The sequence below is a fragment of the Balaenoptera physalus genome (assembly GCF_965194825.1).
Source record: "Balaenoptera physalus genome assembly, chromosome: 7".
Classification (NCBI taxonomy): domain Eukaryota; kingdom Metazoa; phylum Chordata; class Mammalia; order Artiodactyla; family Balaenopteridae; genus Balaenoptera; species Balaenoptera physalus.
In genome coordinates, this window is record NC_138886.1 from 107,380,936 (window position 1) to 107,403,135 (window position 22,200).

Below are 22,200 nucleotides of genomic sequence, written 5' to 3' on the forward strand. Positions count from 1 at the left end.
GGACAGCTCCCTGGTGTCGAGGGCACTGTGAGAGACACTCACAGCAACACCCCACGGTGGTGAAAGAGGGAAAGTGGCCCATTTTCTGAGCATGTCCTATTCATGCTCTGAACAGCATATAATCACTTAACGGTTAGAAGTCAGCACCTGTGGCAGTTCAGACAAAAGGGAAAGGATGAGGAAGTGTGACAAGAAGAGAAGATACCTAGAGATCAGAGCACCTAAGGCCTAAGTTCTAGTTCCAGCTCTGCCATAAACAGACATAAATTAGTCTAGAGATTCCTATAAAAGAATCTGGATCAGATGACCCTCATAGCATTTACAAATTTAAAATTCTAGATTTTTAAGTAAGATAAAGATGTATTATCCTACAGGTGCTTGCTTGAACTTTAAAAAAAACAAGTATCCAATTTTAACAGATACTCCATCTCTTGGAGGAGAACACTCCTTCCACTCTGCAGATGATGGAGGGCTGGTCAGCCTTTCCCCATCTTCTCTCCTTACTGCCCACCCCCACTTTGCCCTACAGTATTTTTCTGACCTAAGGAACAGTATCGTGAACAGCCAGCCACCAGAGAAGCAGCAGGCTATGCATCTGTGTTTCGAAAACCTGATGGAAGGCATTGAGCGAAATCTTCTAACGAAAAACAGAGACAGGTGAGTGTAGAAGGCTCTGGCAAGAAACCCTAGGCAAGTGTTACTTTTCAAATCACTGAAATGAGGGAGACTCCTTAGAAGTCTTTTAGAGGCCGTCTAAAGCAGTACTGCCCAATAGAAAAGCAAGCCACAAAGTAATTTTAAATTTTCTAGTTGCCACAACTAAAAAGGGTAAAAAGAAACAGACAGCATTCATTTTAATATATTTTATTTAACCCATGTATCCAAAAAAACATCATGTCCATGTGTAATCAGTATTTTTAAATTGAGAATTTCAAGGTTCTTTTTATTGTACTAAGTCTTCAAGATCCTGTGTATTTTACACTTAACAGGGCATCTCAATTCATATGCTACATTTTCATCGGAAATACTTGATTTGTATTTAGATTTCGTAAAACTTACAGTTGCAATTAGATTCCCATACTCAAGTTGTTCCAAACATACTTAGAAGTTGTCCAATAACTGAATTGAACGTCAGGTTTTTCTAAATTGATTTTTAAATTTTCTTTAATTTTAATTGATTTAAAATATGGCATTTTAATTAAGGTGCGATTGGGGAACTGAATTTTAAATTTCTTTTAATTTGATTCAGTTCCTCAGTTGCACTGAGCACAATTCAAGTGGTCTACAGCCACGTGTGGCTAATGGCTGCCATACTGGACAGCACAGGTCTCTTGGCATTAAGAAATGAGACAGCTTCATCCTCTCCCAGCCCTCACTTCGTGAGGGTTACTTCCCGTCTCTGTCAGTGAGGCTCCTTTTGTGCTGCCATGAACCCAAGGTGATCCTCAGAGCCCCAGATTTGACCAGATCTCGAGGCCTGCCATGAAGTTGTCAGGTAGAAAGGGGTGCAAAACTAGCCCAACTTTCCCTTAAAGTCTTAAGACTGAGATTAACTGACCTTAGAAACAGAACCGATTCATACGTTCTGCCTCTCAGTAGCCACTTGTCTGCTAGAAACGTTTTAGGCAAAGATCTTTCCCTTCCACCCTGCTCCCCCAACCTACATGCATCCTCTCTGTAGGTTCACCCAGAATCTATCAGCATTCCGTCGAGAAGTCAACGACTCGATGAAGAACTCCACTTACGGCGTGAATAGCAACGATATGATGAGCTGACACCTCCTTGGACTCTACCTGTACAGAGCAGCGTCCCTTTGGTCTGGCCCAGAGGGGCGAACAATTACAACGGAGAGGGCCTGGCTGATCCTGGCCCCCTCCTCCAGGGGTGTGGGGAAAATGGCAAAGGTCAGCTAGCTTCTTCCCCAGGGAATAGGGGTGTGAGTGCACTCACTAGGGGGGCAGGGCGCTGCTGGTTCCTGGGGGATGGGGTGGGAAGGGTGGTGGGAGGAGATAGAGACACAAATGTGTGAGACTCCAGCCCCCTCCTCCTGGGGCCGCCCACGGGGAAAGAACCCCAGTGTCCTGTCACAACCTGCCTTGTATAAACATGTACATTTTTTCATAACATTTTGAACAAGGTTTATATTGACTCAAGTTTAAAAACAAAGTGTGACTGAAAAATTTTTACAGAGTCTAGTGCACCAATGCTGATGTGAGGGGTTATGTATGCGAGTGAGGAAAAAATGTGTATTCTGGTGGCCTGAAGCTTTACTGGACGAGGATGTGTGAACGTGCAGAGATATATTTAGTGACACAGTGTAGAGAGGCAAAAAAAAAAAAAAAGAAAAAAAAAAGTAAAAATTCCAAATGTATATTTTTTCTTATTACCCTTTCCTTGCCCCCCAAATTATCACTTCCTGTTACTGTATCACCCTTGTTATTAGGAACTCTAAGCCATGCGGAGCACCATCCCTCCCCCTTCTACCTAGATGCTGCCCTAGGTCCCTTGGCCTCTTGCGGTGACAGACAACTCCAGCTAAAAGTGTTTGGTGTTCTTAGCTTCCTCCTCTTTCCCACTTTGCTTATCCCCATCCTCAGACATACGCCTCTTGCTTTTAAAAGCCAGATGTAACTCGATGATTTAGGGTTCTTGGTCTCTGTACAAGTGGAGACCAGAGAGAAGGAATTGAGCCAGTTGCTCTCCTGCTGAGCGATTTGGGTGAGGTCACCTGAGGCCCAGTCGTGTGCGGCCAATAACTTTTAGTCTTCCCCAGCCCTCGAGGCAGTGTGTGTGGATGTGTGCGTGTGGATATTTATATATGTACCCTGCACTCGTGAATGTATGAACTGGAGGAAGTTACTACAGCGGAGGGGTTCTTAATAACAAGGTCTGCCTAGCATGAAGTATTTAACATTCTCCCACCCCTTTAAAAATATACATTTTTATAAAATGAAAACCATAATAAATGTTTTGAATATTAAAAAAAATTAACCTTCGGAGGAAAATTAATGGAGAAAGCTATTTGCCTTGTACTTTTTCCACAATTGTTGCTGCTAGTTGTACGCATCTCTAGTTCAGCTCTTGCCCATGGGACACTCATCAATTAGGTTTTTTATTTCTCTCCTCTGCCCCCAGAAACAAGCCTGTTAATTTTTTTTTTCCTTCTCCTCTGGCGACTGTGTGGTGAATCCTTTCTTGCGTGATCAGGTCGCGGATAGACTTGTAAGGGTGTTTGCTGCATACAGTGTAAGCATTGTGACCGCCAATAAACTTCAATGGTTTCTACTGACCTGGTTTCAGCAATCAAGTCTAGTGTGTCTGCAGGGACATGTCTCACTCTGCACTCATGAAGATGTTTGAAACATGCATTCCTAAAAGCCAGTGGGTGACAGGCACCCCTCAACCTTGTGAAATTAGCTTCTCATTGGACTAAGTCTGACTCAATGTCTTTTAAAAGTAGGATTCGTTTAGTTGATACATATCTGTACATAAAAAATATGCTGGGTCCACAGTTATAAAAGTGAAGCCACTTTACGAGCTTCCAGGTGGTAACCAAGAAAGAAGTAATAATTGCAGAAATCCCAGTTTAGTTAATGTTCTGACATATGCTCCTTAATGTGGGCTGGGTTTCACTCATTAGACCCCGACAAGTTCAAGGATAAGTGTTATCCCCTGAAATACTTGGCAGACCTCAAGAGCCAGAACTGTCAAATGAAGAACACTGCCATGAACAGGGACTGTTTCTCATCCCCCATGCTATGTAGTACCTAGGTGTAAAAGAATTTAGTTGCCAGGAACACTGAAAATTATTAAGGTTCTGCGACGCCTACCTGTACCTTAATGCAGAGTTAATAATCACAGATTCTAGAGAGCCACTCTTGTCCACTAGACATACTGCTACCTTTGTCTGCTGTTTCAGTCTCTGGCCCAAAGTTATTTCACAGGCCCAAAAAAAAAAAAAAATGTATTCTAATAGCTTTAAGGCAAATAGAATTGATTCATCTTAGCCAAGTCTCTCTCTAAACCTAATAGAAAATGGTCAGGCTGCATTAATATGTGGAACACACCAGTCACATGTTCCAGTGACCTGGAATTCTAATTCTGCAGTAAATAAGACCAAAAAATAACTTTCTCACGGGTACTTGAAGAAGAAACCCTCTCCCCCAACTATCCTGAGCTGCTGATTGACCAGCAAAACCCCATACCCCTCCCTTTCCTTCCACAAAAACAATTTCAGAAGAAACTCACCAGAGGTGGTGTCTCCTCAGTGCAGCCCTAAGGACAGTCCAGTCATGACTAACTGCCGTAGGTAAAATCTTCCCCAACCTCATCAAACTTTTTAAACAGTGAAGCTGCTCCTTTCTTAATCGACAGTTATAAGAGGGTTACCCAGAAAACAGCCTTTCTTTCTGATCAGTTATCAGCAATTTCACATGACTCAACCTAGTAAATGTGACTGTATTATGTATGTATGTATATATTGGTTTGCTGGCTCTGCCAACAAATAGGGTTATTTATTCCCACTAAAGTATAAATCAGACAAAGGATGAAGGATCAAATTTTAGGTTTTTAGATTTTAAGAAGCAAGGACTTTCAGCCAAGTATCATTTTTCTAACGACAAATGACAACCTACTAAGAAATAATAGTTTTGTATTCTGCAAACACAAACTTATTCTTCAGAACTTTTTTTCTTCCCCCCAAGTGGAAAAATATTCTAATACCTTATGAAGTTTCAACCAAGTTGAAAAACAGACCACTTTTCAAAATATCCACGGTCATGGGGTAAGATGAATTAACTCTAGAGAGCCAAAACACCTCTCTATATCCTATCTACCACCAGCCAACCCTCCCTCCACCCAAGATTTTTAGCTAGATCTACAAACGTTAAGTTGCCATGTTAAGCTACCCAAGTGCCAAAGCAGAAAAGGAAAGCAAAGATAATTACAGGGAAACTGCAAAAGCCATAACTGATTAACAGGGCCTGGAAAAATGTAAATGACTAACTATTTTAAAGTCCTAGTTCTTTAAATATTTTTAAAGTAAACTTGAAAGGATAAAAATGTACTCACCAGCCGTAATTAATACAACAACCAATTAGGTGGTAAGTAACATCTAAGAGGATTTTTGCCTCTGTAGCGTGTCTCCTGGGTCCATCATATCTATTTTGGGTTTCTTAGATACCCTGGAATTCACTGGTCAGCCACTTTTGTGTATTTCAGGTCAATGGGTCACTAAACAAATCAGCTGCCAGACAGTAGGACATCAAATGATCAGAAAGGAGGATGAAATCAAGCTTGGAATATTATGCCCCCTTCCTCAGAAAACCCTATGGTTCTCAGGACTGCCTGACTGGTGCTGTCTGTTCATTCATCAGCATCCACTATAAGCCAGATATCTTTTTGAGGGTCAGCAACAGAAAAGAAAACTAAACAGAAAAGCAAAAAACATCATTTGCAAGGCAAATTCATTGCCACTCTTCTGTGTAAGATCCCTCAACAGTACAAACGGATTCCAAAACAGTATAGTGAACCATACTTATACAAGCACCGTACACAGTTACACTTTAAATTCTGCTTGACAATCGTGAAGACAGACAACTCATAATAAATGTTAAGCATAACAGCATCGCCTGTATGGCCCAAACCATCCCATTATTGGGTTACAAAAGAATGAAGAGTGACAAGTGGGGAATCTCCTAACCCCGGCTATTGGATAACAAATTAAGCAAGTCCATGCATATCTGGATTCAAGGTCTGGAGGACAACCAAACCCAGGATAAAAACTGATTAACTGGACAATGGATTTGGCCTTATGTAAAGCTCGGAGGGGCCACTCTTCAGCGTCTGATAGTAGTGAAAGGGTGGGCAAAGGTAAGAGCAGTACCTTCGAAGTCAGAACCCACACCATACCTCCTCAGCTCTAGAAGACTGAGGACACTGCAGTGAAAGTAAAGCCTCCTCAAGGCTGAATTAGTTCACCTGGAAAATTAGTGGAAATGAAACTACCTTTCAGTTGAAGTATGTAACAGGCCATTATCATTTCTATTTACCAGGAAACCGGTTCCCCACCCTTTAACACCTTGCAGTCTGGGACATGTCACAAAGCAAACAAGTCATAACCTACCAGCCAAGTTGGGTGCAGGAGAACGCTTCCACCCAACTAGGCCGCTGCCACTGCCATCTCTTCCTCCACATCCTACCTCGTGCCTTTAACCCCGTCTGCAGGGCCCTCTCGTCTCGGTGTAAACTTTCTTGCCCGTTGCTCACCTTTTCGAACCCAAAGTAGAGTCCCACTTCCTCTGTGAAGTCTCCCCCTACTGTCCCTAAGTCTCACGGGTTTATCTGAGTTATTGCTAACCCCACTCCCTCCTCCTCGTCCCAGCAACCAAAACGTGCTCCTTAGGAGCCGGGGCCACACGGAGAAGATCATAATGAATGAAAGGATGTGTATCTGCGGCGTGGGAGAGTCTGCAGAAGATGGGAAGTGGGAGTTGGAGAGTAACCGCACCTTCATTTGGGTGAAACCCCTGCAGAGCGAGCCCCGGGCTGCCTGCGTTGAGCGGGTTAAGTTCACATCGTTACCACAGGCCTCTACCAAAAGGAAAAGAGCAGAAGCCTCTGACACCAGCCGCACGCCCTGCGAAGGAAAGAGAAAGAACTCACCCCCAACCCGGCACAACTTCCCAACAAGCCTCCGCACCCCGGAGGTGGTTCGGGGCGTTCCTTCCGTCCCCGCCGCGCCTGCGCACACAGGCCCTCGCACCGGGCGCGTCCTCTCCGCGTCGACGCTCACCCCACTTCCGCCGCTGTGCGCAGGCGCAGTCATAACTCCTTCTCGCGCCGGCCGGCTGTGGGGGCAGCTGAAAGGAAGGCTGGTGTCCTCTGTGGTTGCCGGGGCGTTCTTCTTGGGCAAGGCCAGAGTTGGGCCGTGTGCCCGGTGGGCGTATCCACGGTGATAGTCACAGAGGCACTGTTCAAGGACTTGATCCCTGGATGGGAAGAACTCAGGGGAGTGGGCAAACAAGCTGAAAAGGTTGATCATTGCGCGCTCTGTTTGCTCTCGGATAACTGAGGAGCCACCAAGAGGAGCGTTAACGCAGGAACGAGCTAATCGGAAGAAGACAGGGAAGAATACTCAAGCAGCGCAAAAACCCTGAGGCATGAAACATCTTGTACCTTTTTAAGAGCTGCAAAAACAGCATGACCGGAGGGAGAGTGCAGTCCTCTATGTGTCTGGATGAAGGGTGGGGCACAGGAGGTTGGGATTTGATCCTAAAAGCCATTAAGTTTGAAAGCAGCCTAGTGACCAATCTTTAACTCACCAACCAGTGAGTAATAAAGATTTGAACCAAGACGAGGGCTGTGGAGAGAGAGCTGGGAAATACTGGGGTCGAGGGGTGGAATCAACAGGACTTTGGGAGGGTACAGGAAAGTGGATTGTAGTATGACTCAATTGTAGTATGCTTCTGCTTTTTCAAGCAGAGCACCTGGAATTCAACAAAAAATCAGAAAATAGAAGAGGGAACACTCCCAATCTTTTTATGAAACAAGCACTCCCTGATACCAAAATCAAAGACATTATAGAAGGAAAAAAAAAACTTAAGGCTGATATCCTCATGAACCTGAATGCAAAAATACTTAACAAAATATAAACAAATCAAATCCAGAAATATATTAAAAAAAGCATAATACATCATGACCAAGTGGGATTGGTCCTAGAAATGCCAGGTTGGTTTAAAACATTCAAAAAATCAGTAACTGTAATTCACCATATAAACAAAGGCGAAAAAGCTGGTCCTTTCAATAGATAAAGAAAAAGCATATGGCAAAATTCAATACTCATTCATGATAAAAAATTCTCAGCAAACTAGGATTAGAAAGAAACATTGTTAAAAAGGCATCCATGAAAAACCTACCACCAACAACATACTTAAAGGTGAAAGACTGAATGTTTCCCCTAAGATGGAAAACAAGGAAAGGATGCCCACTGTTACCACTTCTATTCAACATTGTACCTGAGGTCCTAACTAGAGCAAATAGGCACAAAAATAAATAAATATACAAATAAAAGGCACACAGATCAAAAAGGAAGAAGTAAAACTGTCTTTATTCACAGATGTCATGATTTGGGGTACAAAAAAGCTACTGGAACTAATAAATGAATTTAGCAAAATCAGAATACAAGGTCAGTATATGAAAACCAACTGTATTTCTATATACTAAAAGTAAACTATTAGGACATGAAATTTTGAAGTATATACTATTTGCTATAGCATCTGAAAACATGAAATACATAGGAATAAATTTAACAAGAGATGTGCTGGATCTGAACACTAAAATCTGTGAAACATCGCTGAGAAAATTAAAGATCTAAATAAATGAAGAGATTACAACGTGTTCATGCATTGGATGTCTCAAAATCGGGATGACAATTCTCCCCAAATTGAACTATGCATGCAACAGGATCCCAATAAAAATCCCAGAAGGCTTTTTCTTTTTTTTTTTTTTTGAAACTGGAACAAGCTGATTCCAAAATTTATATGAAAATGCAAAGAATCTGGAAGAGCCAAAACAGTCTTGAAATAGAAGAACAGAGTTGGAGGACTCAACTACCTGATTTCAAGATTTACTACAATGGTACAGTAGTCAAGACAGTGTGGTATCAGCACTAGGGTAGACAGACCAACGTAACAGAATAAAATCCAGAAATAGACCAACATATATGGTTAATTGATTTTTGAAATGCCAAGGTAGTTCAATAGAGAAAGAATAGTCTTTTCCAAAAATGGTGCTAGAGGAATTAGATAACCACTTAGGAGGAAAAAAAGGAACCTCGACCCTTACCAAACACTATGCACAAAAATTAACTTCAAATGGATCACAGTTGTAAAAGTAAAAGCTAAAACTACAAGGCTTCTAGAAGGAAACAGGAAAAATTTTAATGGGTTAAGCAAAGATTTCTTAAAATACCAAAAGCATAAGGCATAAAAGAAATATTTGACTTCATCAAATTTTTAAATTTCTGCTCTCCAAATGATACCATTTTTTTAAATGAAAAGACAAGCCATAGACGGGAGTGAAAAATCTTTGGAATACGTATACTTGACACAGAACAGGCATCCAAATATATATAAAGAACCACAATTCAATAAGAATAACTCAATTTTAAAACGAACAAAATATTTGAACAGGTATTTTTGCAAAAGAAGATACACAAATGACCAATAAACATTTGAAAAAATACTCAACATCATTTGTCATCAAAAAAAGATAAATAAAAACCACATGTCACTATATACATCCACTAGAATGGCTAAAATTAAGAAGACTGACAATGCCAAGTGCTGACAAAGATGTAGAGCAACTGGAATTTTCATACATTTCTGGCAGAAGTGCAAACTGGTACAGGAATTTTTAAAATAGTTTTACAGTTTCACATAAAGTTTAATGCACACCAAATGATCCAGCAATTCCACTCCTAGGTATTTATCCTAGAAAAACTAAAACATATATCCATGCAAAGACTTGCTCTCAAATGTTCATAGGATTTTTATTCATAATAGTCCACAACTGGAAACTACCCAAATGTCCATCAACAGGTGTTATCAGTCAGGGATGTAGCACAAGGAATTGGCTAATGCAATCATGAGAGGTGGCTAGGCAAGTATGAGATCGGTAGGACAGGTTGTCAGGAAGAGCAGGCTGGAAGCTCTCTGGCAGGAGCTGAAGCTGCAGACGACACAAAACATCTTCAGGGAAACTTCAGTTCTGCTCTTAAGGCCTTTCAACTGATTGAATCAGACCCACCCATGGTATTGAAGGTAATCTTTACATAAAGGCAACTTATTGTAGATGTTAATCACATCTACAAAATACCTTCAATAACAACTGCCAAATAGAAGGTGTCAGCCACACCCTCAGTTTGATTGAATAACTGGGTGCAATAGCCTAGCCAAGCTGACACATAAAACTGACTAGCAGGTATCTGGATATACAAGTTGTGGAGTACTACTCAACAATAAACAGAAACTACTGATACAACAACAATATGGATCAATAAATCTCAAACACATTCTGCTCAGCAAAAGAGGGCAGACCAAAAGACCCTGTATGATTCTACTTATATGAACTTCTAGAACAGTCTGTACTAATCTACAGTGTCAGAAAACAGGTAAGTGTCTGATGCCAAGTAGACAGTAAGGGGAGGATATTGACTGCAAAGGGAAACGAGAAAATTTGGGGGAGTAACAGAAATTGTAACTTGGCTGTGGTGATGGCCACATGGTGTATGCATCTGTCAAAATACGAATTATACACTTTAAAGTGGTACATTTTTGCATATGAATTATTGCTCAATAAAGTTGGTATTTTAAAAAGGGGAAAAAAAAAAAAAAACTGATTCCTGCACAGCAGAAGCTCCAATCAGGGTTGCAGAAAGATAAATCCAGTTCCTCCAGCACCATTTTTGGAAAAGACTATCCTTTCCCTTGACACCTTTGTTGAAAATCAGTGAACCTTATACGCAGGTGAGAAGTTTCCAGGATGGGAATGATGGATACGAATGCAATGAGAGAGATTCCTGGTTATTTCTGTCTCCCAAACAGAGGTGTTACTTGAGGGCGGTGGTCAGCTGAAAACCTTCCTCCTCTTCACTACCCCCCACCCAAACAAACATTTAAGGGCATCACTGTGCTGTGTGAACTGCTGTTTGTGAAATGACTGGCCCTCGTAAGGTCGCTCGCAGTGCCCCGTGGTGTATTCCACCCCTTCCTAGCCTTGGGAGAAGTCATCCTTCTGGAAACAGGGCTCTTCCTCTCCGAGGACCAAACCCCTGAGGGTCAGGCCCTGTGGGCCTGGGAAAAGACCCGCACTTAGAGGGTAGGGAAAGGACACGAAGAAAGAAGAAAGGCAATGAGCACGAAAGGCCGACAAGGCTGCGCTTCCTACCTGGTAGCAAAGCTTCTCCACGCTGGGTGCTGGGCGGGCTCCGGCAGCAGGCCTCGGTCAGGCCCTATTGGTCAGGACCGTGGTTCTCACGGTGCGGTCCTGCACCAGCAGCGTCCACCTCACCTGGGCACCTGTTAGAAGTGCTAATTCTCTGGGTCCCACCCAGACGTCCCCCGTGGGAAACGATGGAGGTGGGTGAGGCCTAGCGCTTTGTGTTTTAACAAGCTCTCCAGGTGCTTCTGAGGAGCGAAGAGGAGGAAAGAGTGGAAGAACGGAATGGGGCTGATGAGACACCTCCCGTTGCCCCTTCCCAGGCTTCATAACCGCCCGCTGTGGGCGGCCGGCCCTCAGGTGAGGCCGGGATGAGGCCGGAGGGAGGAAGCCCAAGAGGGAAGCGGTCCGAGGAGGAGCCTATGGCGTGAGCCTCGCCCGCAGAGTAGGGACGGTGAGGTGGAGGAGGGGTCGCGAGAGGGCCGGGCCCCGGGGCCGAGTGGACGTGAGACCGGGCACCGAGCCGCCTTCCCCGCGGCTGCCCGGCGCTGCACCCCCGGGGTGCTGGGAGGGCCGGCGGGGCAGCCGGGCCCCTCGCTCACCTCTCCCGCTCTGGGCGATCTAAGCACCGTCCTTTGGCGGAGCGCTCCGCCTGGGTGTCCCCAGCTCGGGTGTGGGCTGCCTTGTCGGCCGGGGGTTGTAACGCGCCCTTCCTCGCAGCTGCTCGGCCCCCGCCCCGCATCATGAATCTCAGCCGCACTAGCAGCACCTCCGAAAAGGCGACACTGGCCTTGCTCTGGGGTGAGTGAGGCTCCAGGCTGTTCTCGGAGCACCCGGGGGGGCTGGGGGTGCGTCACCGGGCGGGGGGTTAGGGCTGGAGGGAGAGAGGCGCGCCTCCCTGGAGCCTGCCCGCCGCACGCCACGCCACGCCTTCCGCCCTCCGTCTCCCTTCGCAGGCTGTGAGCTGAGCCAGGAGAAGCCGACTTGGACCTTCAGACCCCAGAAGGTGGGGAAGCAGGACTGCACGCTGTTGCTTAATACGGTGGGTACCCCCCAGCCCCAAGGAGGGGAGGAAGGACGGAGCAGGGAGAGACTTGGACAGCCACAGAGGAGCAGGTGGGATTGGCCGGTGCCCGCAGCTGGAACAGGGCTTGCCTCCTCCGCCCTCTGGGTGAGGAGGAGCCCTGCTCGTTTTCCACCCCTCTCAGATTTGCCTGGGGGACAAAGCCAAAGAGGAGATGAACCTCGTGGAGATCCTGCCCCCAGCAAGCCAGGACGACAGAAAGAGGAAGCCCATCACCCTGGCCTCTCTTCGGGCCTCCGTCCTCCCCATGGTGAGCCTTTCCCTGCGGGCCTAGGACACCCTGGCTCCAGCCCTAGGAGGCCCTGCTCAGGCCTCACCCGCTGCGTGGGGACGGACCCAAAGGTGGGGTACAGGCTCCCGCAGAAGTACAGCCAGTGCTAGAGAGGCATATAGCCCAGGACTAAAAGCTTGGACCCAGGAGGCAGGGAGCCCCGTTTCCATCCTAGTCCACAATTTTTTTGGGGGGGGGGCGGGGGGGCCGGCTGAGTCCTAACCACTGGACCACCAGGGAACTCCCTCCCAGTCCACTGTTTACTAGCCGTGTGACTTTGGGCAAGGTAAATAACCTCTCTCCAAATCACATTTTTCAACTGTTTACTGCTGGTGACCAGACAGTGTTGATGACTTACATACTGCTTGTGTATCCAGATTGTGTATCCAGAAAGTCTCACTCTAATAATTTATTTTGAGTTTTCTATGCAGATCTTCTTTGTGAGTAATGGCAGTCTTTGTGTTGTTTTTTTTTTTTTTTTTTTCTTTTAAATCCAGGTACACTGGCTAGGACCTCCAGTATAATACTGGATAAAATGATAATGGTAGATGTCCTCGTTTCATTCCTGATTTATTTATTTATTTATTTATTTATTTTTGACTGCGTTGGGTCTTCGTTGCTGTGCGCACGCTTTCTCTAGTTGCGGCGAGCGGGGGCTACTCTTCGTTGCAGTGTGCGGGCTTCTCATTGCGGTGGCTTCTCTTGTTGCGGAGCACGGGCTCTAGGCATGTGGGCTTCAGTAGTTGTGGCACATGGGCTCAGTAATTGTGGCTCGCGGGCTCTAGAACGCAGGCTCAGTAGTTGTGGCTCATGGGCTTAGTTGCTCTGCGGCATGTGGGATCTTCCCAGACCAGGGGTCAAGTCTGTGTCCCCTGCATTGGCAGGCAGATTCTTAACCACTGTGCAACCAGGGAAGTCCTGTCTGGTAATTTTTGAGTGGATGCTAGACATGAATTTTACTATTTGGATGCTGGATATTTTTACAGTTTTATAAGTATTCTTGAATTTTGTTCTGGGATGCAGTGAAGTTACTTAAATACCATTTGATCCTTTTGTGTCTTGTTTTTAAGCAAGACACAAATCCCTTTGTTAGGGATTTAAGCTGAATTTAGTCTAATTTTGCCCCACTACGGTAGCAAGACCTTTCTTAGTACTCCAATAGATGCCCCATAAATTATGAGATTTTCCACTCTGTGAGCTCCAGACACCTTTAGGATGATTCTTTCTCCAGCGTCAGGTAGTTTCCTTTCATGGATGTTCTGATTACTACTTGACTGAATACTCAAGGGGGCCTTCTACAGATCTCTGGAGTGCTGTCTTTGCAGCTTTTTCCTCTCTTGTGAACTCTAGGTGCCTTGGCTTCCCTGGATTCCAGTTCTATTTCCTAAACTCAGAGAGACCAGTAGGCTTTGTCTGGGTTCCCCCTCCCTGCACTGTCCAGGAAGTAAGCTTGGGCAACCATAGGGCTCATCTCATCTCTGTCCCATCTCTCAGAGATCACTGTTCTTCCTCGACTGGTATCCACTGTCTTGAGAGCTGTTGTTTCCTACACAGGCATACCTGGTTTTATGGTACTTCACAGATATTGCGGGGGTTTTGTTTGTTTGTTCATTTGTTTTTGTTTTTTACAAATGAAGGTTTTAGCAGCCCTGCATTGTCAGATGATGAATAGCATTTTTAGCAATAAAGTATTTTTAAATTAAGGCATGTACATTTTTTAGACATAATGCTGTTGTACACTTAATAGAATACAGTATAGTGTAATTATATGCACTAGGAAACCAAAAATTTCATGTGACTCACTTTATTGTGATACTCGCTTTATTGCAGTAGTCTGGAGCTAACCCTGCAATATCTTTGAGGTATGCCTGTATTATAGTTTTTTAGTTGTGTCAAGCTGGAGAGTAAATTCAGTCCCTGTTACTTACTTGGCCTGAACCAAACATCTCCTGAGTCAATTATGATCATTTATATTTTTCTAGATATTGTTCATGCTATTTGCTAATAATATTTTTCATCATGGCTATACCTGTTATTATATTCTTCTTTTTAAAATTCCCAGTAGTGTTTATCATCTTTCCTTTTTTCCCTTCATTTCAATCACTGGATATTAGTCTTTTTCTTTTTTTCAAAGAAAAAGCTTTTGATTTTGTTGATGTTTTCTATTGTTTCCTTATTTTTTATTTTATTAATTTCTCTGGTTATCTGATTTTCTGCTTTCTTTGTTCCTTTTTCTTACTTCCTAAGTTAGATATTTAGCCCATTCATGTTCTAGCTTATTTTTTCCAAGTAAGTTCTATTTATTTATTTTGAATACTACACATTTCCCTCTGAAGATGTTTTTAACTGCATCCCTTAATTTGTGATTTGTGGTATTTTCACTTTATCTTATTTTAAATATTTTCTAATTTCCATTATGATTTCTTATTTGATGAATGAGTTACTTCGAATTTTTTAATTCCCAAAGGTATGGGTGGGTTGACTCATCACCCTTTTTCTTAGTGTAATTGCAACAGAAAATATGGTGTGTGTGTGTGCGTGTATATATGTGTGTGTGTGTGTGTATGTATGTATATATATATGTGTGTATATATATATATATATATATATATATATATATATATATATACCATATCAATTCTTTGGTATTTGTTGAGACTCAATTTGTGGCTTACTACATGGTAGCATTATAGGATTCTATGTGTGTCCATTAAATCAAGTGTATTAATTGTGTTCAAACATATATTTTTTGTCTCCTGATGTATCAATTAACAAAAGAAATGTGTTAAAATTTCCTGTTATGATTGTGGATTTTCAGGTTCTTATAATTTTGTTTGCTTTATATATGTTTATTTTTTAATTGAAAATCGTTTTAGATAATTGTAGATTCACATGCAGCTGTAAGAAATAATACTGAGAGATCCCTGTATGTTTTGCCCAGTTTTCTCCAATGGTAACATTTTGCAAAACTGTAATATAATATCAAACCCAGCAATATTGACATTGATACAATGCAGGGATCTGTTTTTACAATTTTATCACCTAAGTTCCTATATCCACCACCACAGCCAAGATACTGAACAGTTCCAACACCCCAGGGATCCCTCATGTTGCCCTTTTATAACCACACTCACCTCCCTCCTGCTCCCTCACCTCCCCCTAACCCCTGGCAACCACCAATCAGTCCTCCATTTCTAAAATTTGGTCATTGAAATAGAATCAGACATATGTAACTTTTTTGGAACTGGCTTTTTTTCCTCAGCATAATTCCCTGGAGATTCATTCATTTTACTGCTGACTGGTATTCTGTGGTATAGTTGTACCACAGTTCAACAGTTCATCTGTGGAAAAACTGGGCTGATTCCCATCTGGGGCTCTTACAAATAAAGCTGCTATGAACATTTGTGTACAGGTTTTTGCGTAAGCTAAGTTTTCATTTCTCCTGGGATAAATGTCCAGGAGTGCAATTGCTGGGCCATATGGGGGTGGTTACACATTTAGTTTCTTAAACTGCCAGACTGTTCTCTAAAGTGGCTGTACCATTTTGCATTTCTATCAGCAATGCATAAGTGATCAAGTTTCTTTGCGTCCTCATCAACATTTCATGTTGTCACTATCTCTTATTTTAGCCATTCTAATGTGTGTGTAGTGATGTCTCATTGTGCTTTTAGTTTGCATTTTCCTAATGGCTAATGATGTTGAACATCTTTTCATGCGGTTTTTGCCATATGTATGTTCAGTTAAATGTTCATGTCTTTTGCTCATTTTCTAATTGGATTGTTTGTTACTGTTGAATTTTGCTAATTTTTTATATATTCTAGACACTAGTCCTTTGTCAAATATATGGCTTGCAAATATTTTCTCCCCAGTTTATAACTTGTCTTTTCATCCTCTTCACGTGAGCTTTTACGGAACAAAAGTTTTTAATTTTGATGAGGTCCATTGTATTCTTCCTTTTATGACTTTTGATGTTAAGTCTGAGAACACATTGCCTAGTCTGAGATCATGAGGGTTTTCTATGTTTTTTGTCCAAAAGTCTTATAGTTTTATGTTTTACACTTAAGTCTATGATCCATTTTGAGTTCACTGTTGTATAAGCTATGAGGTTTAGGTGAAGGTTCATTTCTTTGCCTATGGACATCCAATTGCTCCAGCTCCATTTGTTGAAAAAGCTCCATTTAATTGAGTTTGCACCTTTGTCAAAAATCAGTTGCAAGTATTTGTGTGTGCCTGTTTCTAGGTCTTCTGTTCTGTTGATCTATGTGTCTATCCCTCTAATATCACACTGTCTTGATTACTGTGGCTATAGTTTTATGTATGTTCAGACTATGTTGTTGATGCATATAATTTACAGGTTTAGCTTTCTTGTAAAATTTTTACTTACCTTGTATAATTGTAAATATCTTCCTTGTCTAATTTTTTTCATTATGTGGTGACCTTTTTTATCCCTAAAATACTTATTGAATTAAAGCCTGTATCATCTGATATTAATTTGTTTCCCAGATGTCCCTCAATCTCCATTATTTCTTTATTCTTTAGTAATGGAATTCATGACTTTTAACTGGTCACAAGGCTACTGAGAATAAAAACTATATTCCCTCTAAGTTTGGCATAACCATGAAGTTCTGGCCAGTGCGATGTAAGCAGAAGTGAGATCTACAACATCTGCAAAGTGTCCTTAAAGAGAGATCATGTGACCACTTTTTTGTCCCTTCCTGGAGTGTAGATGTGATGACTAGAACAAGAGCAGCCATCCTGGGTGATGTGGGAGCCGTGTATTGAGAATGGTAGAGCAACACGGTGCAAAGAGCCTGGATCCCTGGTGATTGAGGAGTGGTATACCCACAGCTTATGTGTGGACTTAGTTTATGTGACAAAGAAGTGAGCTTCTACCTGTGTAAGCCACTGTTATGGAGTTTTCTGTCACTTATTACCAAACCTAATCCTAACAAACACTACTAGCTTCATTTTTTAGGGACTTTATTTTTAAAGAGCAGTTTTAGGTTTACAATAAAATCAAGAGGAAGGTACAGAGATTTCCCATATACCACCTACCCCTACCCATACATAGCCTCCCCCATTATCAACATCACTCACCAGATAGTACAACTAGCTTCATTTTCATTTCAGTCATGTGTGGCTGCCATAACAGAGACCCAACTACAGGGGCTTAAGATTTATTTCTGTCTTGCATAGAAGAAGTCCAGAGATGGGCAGTCCAGAGCTGATGAGATGGCTCCATGGTCACCAAAGACCAAGTCTCCTCGTATCTTTCTCCTGTCTTTAGTGCAGAGCTACCATCCTCAAGATCACCTTACAGTCCAGGAAGGCTGCTGCAGCTCCAGCCCTCACTTCTACAATTAATGTAATAGGAAAGAAGCAGCAAGGGAAGACCACAGGGACTTCTCTTAGTTCTCTGTCCACCTTTTAAGGAGTCTTCCCACAAGTACCACCTTCCAAATTCTGCTTACAGCTCATTGATCCAGAAATTAGTAACGTAGTCACAACTGCAAAGGAAACTGAGGAATGCATTTTATGGCTGGGTACAGTATTTCAGTAATATCAGGGTGCTGTTATTACGGAAGGAAAGAACGGCTATTGGATAAGCAGCTGGAAGCCTCTGCTGCACCTGGTATGTATATTTCCATCTCTTCACTCCAGCATTTCTCTGTCCTTACAAGGTTTCTTAGAAGCAGTATGTAGCTAGACCTTGTTTTAATCTATCCAGCCAGTATAGTCTGTTTATATTGATTGTGACTTGCTAATATACTTGGATTTACTTGTAGCATGTACTTTGTGCTTCTATTTTCCTTGCCTTTAAAATTTTTTGGTTTCTTTTTTCTAGTTTTCCTGTCCTTTATTAGATTGATTAAAGTTTCTTTTCCCCTTTTCTCTTCTGCTGGTTTAGAAGCTATAGAATCTCATTCTAATCTTTATTTGTTCTCCTTAATTTTTTAACAATCATGCATGATCAAAGTTGAAAATTAATGTTTTATTCCTCCCAAACCAGGGTGTTCTAATTACTTTCATTTTAACATACATATTGTCATCATGTAGCATTTTAGCTCCAACTTGTTTTAAACTAGCTCAACACTAGTCATGACTAGTGTTGTTTTATTTTACAGCAATGTTTACTTAGGTCTTTATTTTTACCAATTTTTTTGCTCATCACTGCTTCTTGCACCTACTTCTTCTCAATTTAATTGCCATCTTTTTGAACATCCTTTTGTAGACCTGGGAGTAGTAAACTTACTTGGGCTTTGCTCAGAAGTATCTTTCTTTTACCCTCATTCCTTCACGATAGTTTGGCTGTGTATATACTTCTAGGTAAGAGGTCTGATTCCTGACCTCTTTCTGATTCCTGATGTTCCTGTTGAAATCCTCAGTCTGTCTGGTTATTGTTCCTTTTTTGGAAATCTGTCCTCTCTGGTTGATTTTAAGCTCATCTCTTTGTTCTCATCTGTCATTTCACCATAGTATGTTCAGGTATGGATTTATTTTTATTTATCTGTTCAGGGCTGAGGTTTCTTGCGTATGAGGTTCTGTCTTGGATCATTTCTGGAGAACTCTTGGTCGTTATCACTTGGAACACTGACTCCATTCTCTCCAGTCCCTACCTCTGATTGGATGCATGTTGGACCTTCTCACCTGTCCTCCACGTCCAGCTTCTCTCTCATATTTTGTTCATTTCTCTCTGTGCTTCATACTGGGTAATTTCTTCCCAGCACTTCTCCAATTTACTGATTCTTCCTTCAGCTGCTTCACTCTGCTTTTTAACCATTTGTTCGGTTTATTTCAATGCTAATGTTTTTGATGTCTAGAAGCTGCCTTTGGTTCTTTTTATTTTTTGTAATATCTTGTTCTTATTATTTTGATTCCTACTCGTATATTTATTTGATCTTCATCAAACATTTCATGTTGTTTAGGTTGTTATTCTCTTATCTCAGGTTCCTGGTTGTACATTTTGTTTCGTTCTGCTGCCAGACTCTAGCAGGGTTGTTTCTTGTGTGTTTTGTAATTTTAGGTGGTGAGCTCCTCTTCTGGTTTGGTTTGGTTCTGTTTTCTGAAAGAATTCTGTGTGAAAAGAACTCAGAGTGTCCCTAGAGACCGGTTTTGTGTTTGCATCTGCCATTTGCCCCAGGAATATTACAAGCCTGGGATTTTATACAGATCTCTTGGCTTGGCAGTGCCCACCGAGTAAATTCAGCCTTGCTATAAGTGAGAGGTACAACCACAGCTGTTAGCTTCTCACAGGAGACTCTGTTATCTCACCCACACGTTCTTGTTTCCCTCCTTTGATGGTGGGTCCTTTCTAGTTAGGTGGCTTAGGGTCCTTCAGTCCCCTCTCCTCAACCCTCACCATGGGGCTTTTTACTGAGATGTAGCCCTTTGAAGGTCCCCTCCCCAAGGGTTTGTCTCCTGTCCACATGAGTGTCACAACGCAAAGTCCTTGCTGTTTTCAAGGACGTCCTCCCTTCAGCTGTGGCATCAGCCTCTGCACAGGCTGCTCTTCTTTCTGATGCACAGGGACCCTTCTTTCTATCTTACCATTCAACCAAGCAGTAAAAACACTGAATTACATTTTATCCAGCATTTCTAGGTGTTTGTGATCAGTTTTCACTTATCTGCTTCCTCTCTGAACCAGAAACTCTAAGTTAGTCTCTCTAAGCCTCAGTTTCCTCCTCTGTAAAATACCAACACCTCCTTTGTGGGCTTCTTGTGAAGATTTAAATGAGATAAAGCAGGTAAAATGTGTAGCATGGGGCCTGGCACATGGTAAGAACTCAAGAAATTTAAGTATCATCATTGTTACTCTAGAAAATTTGCAAAGTTTGGAAAAGTATAAAGAAGATAAATGTGGTACTGTCCACTGAAAATTATGGTTAGCACTGTAATATATATATTTCTAACCTTTATTCCTATGAATATTGAATATTCACACATTACTTATAAGACAATAGGAAGACTGTAATACAACTTTGCATCTGCTTTTCTCATTTGATCAGTGCCTTAGTCGGCCTGGGCTGACATAACAAAATACCATGGTTTAAACAACAGACGTTTCTTTCTCACAGTTCTGGAGGCTAGAAGTCTGAGATCAGGGTGCCAGCACGGTTGGGTTTTGGTAAGGGCCCTCCTCCTGGCTTGCAGATGGCTACCTTCTTTTTGTGTCCTCACGTGGCCTAGAGAGAAGGCAAACTGTCTGGTCTCGTCTTCTAAGCGCACTAATCCCATCACAAGGGCCCCACCCTCGTGACCTCATCTAACCCTAGTTATGGTCCCAAAGGCTCCATCCCCAGATACCAGCACATTGGAGGTTAGGGGCTTCAACGTAAGAATTTGAGGGGACACAGTTCAGTCCATAGCTATCAGACTATTTAACGGCTGCCCCTCAGCTTGGAATACCATCTGTGATCTTGGCAGGAATGAGATTATCAGATCCATGTTCTTCTCTGACAGAGTCCACCTCAGCAGGAAGGTCCAGGGGTCTGAGAGTGCAGAGAGGTCCAGGGAAGCCCTGAAGTGTGTGTGGTTGAGGGGAGGGAATAAACTGAGTATTTCTGCCTGAAGCCAGCCCCCACCACCACCACCCCCGGCCAGGTACCAGGCCTGAGTGGCCTGTCCTCTCTGCTCCTGCCCCTACCCCCTACCCCTGCAGGTCGTCCTGGCGGGATTGGAGCTTTCTCCTCCTGTCACGTTCCAGCTCCGGGCTGGCTCTGGACCCGTGTTCCTCTGTGGCCAGGAATGTTATGGTAAGTCCAAGCTTGGACCCGAGAAAGGTCTGCAGGTACACTGCTCAGCACAGGGCCAAGGACATAATAGGTACTCAAACACTTGAGGGATTCTTGAATTATTAGAGAAGATCCCCAAAGGCAACAGAATCACCAGCAGCCTGGACCAGAAGGCCATGGGCACGGGTCCTAGCCCCAGTTCTCCTTTACCTCTCCGCCACGTTCTCTGTGGGCTGCAGCCCTCCGGCCATAACACGGGGGTGGGGGTATACTTGGTTCCATCTTCAAGTATATTCCTCCTAGTTGCAAGGAATAAATGGCATATTCAGAAAAAGCACTTAACATAACGCCTGGCACCAGAGCACACTCAAAACATTACCTGCTATGACGTATGTAGCTGTAGCAGTAACATGGACCCTGGCAAGTCGCTGTGCTTTTGACAGCCCTTTAACTGCCTTCTTCTCTGTCCAGTGGTGCCTCTTCCATCAGGGTTCTCTCCTGCTCCAAACCCCGGGCAAGTTCCACCGAGGCCTGAGTTCCTCGGCTGCTGTGTCCCCACCCTCTCCCTCCTTCCCCTCACACTCTCCTTCCCAGTGTGCATCCCCCTCCGGCCCGGCCAGAGCTGCAGCTTACACTTCCCCTGCCCTCCTGCTTCGGCCTCAGCCCTCACCGCCCCCCCCCCACCCCCGACCAGCCGCACTTGGGGCAGGTAGATCTGGGAAGGGGAGCCGGGCAGAGACCCTCGGGCTCAGAGGCCCTGCTTCCCTCCCACACCATCGCTGACACTTCAGACCAATCCTGGGAGGAAGAGGAGGGGGAGGAGGAGGACCTGGAGGAGGAGGAAGAGGAGGAGGAAGAGGAAGAAGATGATGATGACGAAGACATAGATGTGTCCCTGGAGAAGGAGACCCCTGTCAAACAAGTCAAGAGGCTGGCGCCCCAGAAGCACACAAGCGTTGCCAAGGTGAGGGAGGGACCCCCCCCCCCCCGGCAAAGGCTCCTCAGAAACCTGCATCAGGCCTCCCCAGTTGAGTGCACTGAGGCCCGGGGCAACACCTGCCAGGTGCCCGGCGGGAGTCTGCTCTGCCCCTGGGCCTTGCCAGAACTCCCAATAATGCTTGTGTTTGGTTTCCAGAAAAAAAAGGTGGAAAAAGAAGAGGTGGCAGTGAGGTAAC

The 22,200-nt window shown here is 43.4% G+C and overlaps 2 protein-coding genes and 2 long non-coding RNA genes across 13 annotated transcripts in view; 2 read left to right on the forward strand and 2 right to left on the reverse strand.

The window, feature by feature from the left end:
* The window catches only part of XPO7 (exportin 7), an 87,686-nt gene extending 84,397 nt beyond the window's left edge, over window positions 1-3,289 (forward strand). For both annotated transcript variants that reach the window (XM_082471251.1, XM_082471252.1), the window contains exons 27-28: window positions 530-657; window positions 1,682-3,289. In XM_082471251.1, the coding sequence (XP_082327377.1) occupies window positions 530-657; window positions 1,682-1,775 (222 nt within the window). In that variant the 3' untranslated portion in view covers window positions 1,776-3,289. The remainder of the gene's footprint in view (window positions 1-529; window positions 658-1,681) is intronic.
* On the reverse strand, window positions 1-11,682 carry LOC309665156. 2 transcript variants are annotated; one of them, XR_014266245.1, is made up of 3 exons: window positions 11,541-11,682; window positions 6,664-11,078; window positions 1-147 (listed from the first exon to the last, which is right to left on the reverse strand). It is a non-coding gene; the product is annotated as an uncharacterized lncRNA (long non-coding RNA). The 2 variants fall into 2 exon arrangements; XR_014266246.1 differs by having other exon boundaries at window positions 6,664-11,186.
* Window positions 11,205-22,200, forward strand: part of NPM2 (nucleophosmin/nucleoplasmin 2) — a 12,612-nt gene continuing 1,616 nt past the window's right edge. Inside the window, exons 1-7 of one of the 4 annotated variants that reach the window (XM_082471368.1) lie at window positions 11,205-11,298; window positions 11,659-11,739; window positions 11,895-11,980; window positions 12,147-12,272; window positions 20,953-21,046; window positions 21,817-21,989; window positions 22,161-22,195. In XM_082471368.1, the coding sequence (XP_082327494.1) occupies window positions 11,682-11,739; window positions 11,895-11,980; window positions 12,147-12,272; window positions 20,953-21,046; window positions 21,817-21,989; window positions 22,161-22,195 (572 nt within the window). In that variant the 5' untranslated portion in view covers window positions 11,205-11,298; window positions 11,659-11,681. The other 3 variants (XM_082471369.1, XM_082471371.1, XM_082471370.1) reach the window with 3 other exon arrangements.
* The window catches only part of LOC309665153, a 14,945-nt gene continuing 12,937 nt past the window's right edge, over window positions 20,193-22,200 (reverse strand). For 3 of the 5 annotated variants that reach the window (XR_014266239.1, XR_014266240.1, XR_014266241.1), the window contains 2 exons: window positions 21,236-21,324; window positions 20,193-20,811 (listed from right to left, as the gene is read on the reverse strand). This is a non-coding gene — a long non-coding RNA (uncharacterized lncRNA). The remainder of the gene's footprint in view (window positions 20,812-21,235; window positions 21,325-22,200) is intronic. The other 2 variants (XR_014266238.1, XR_014266237.1) reach the window with 2 other exon arrangements.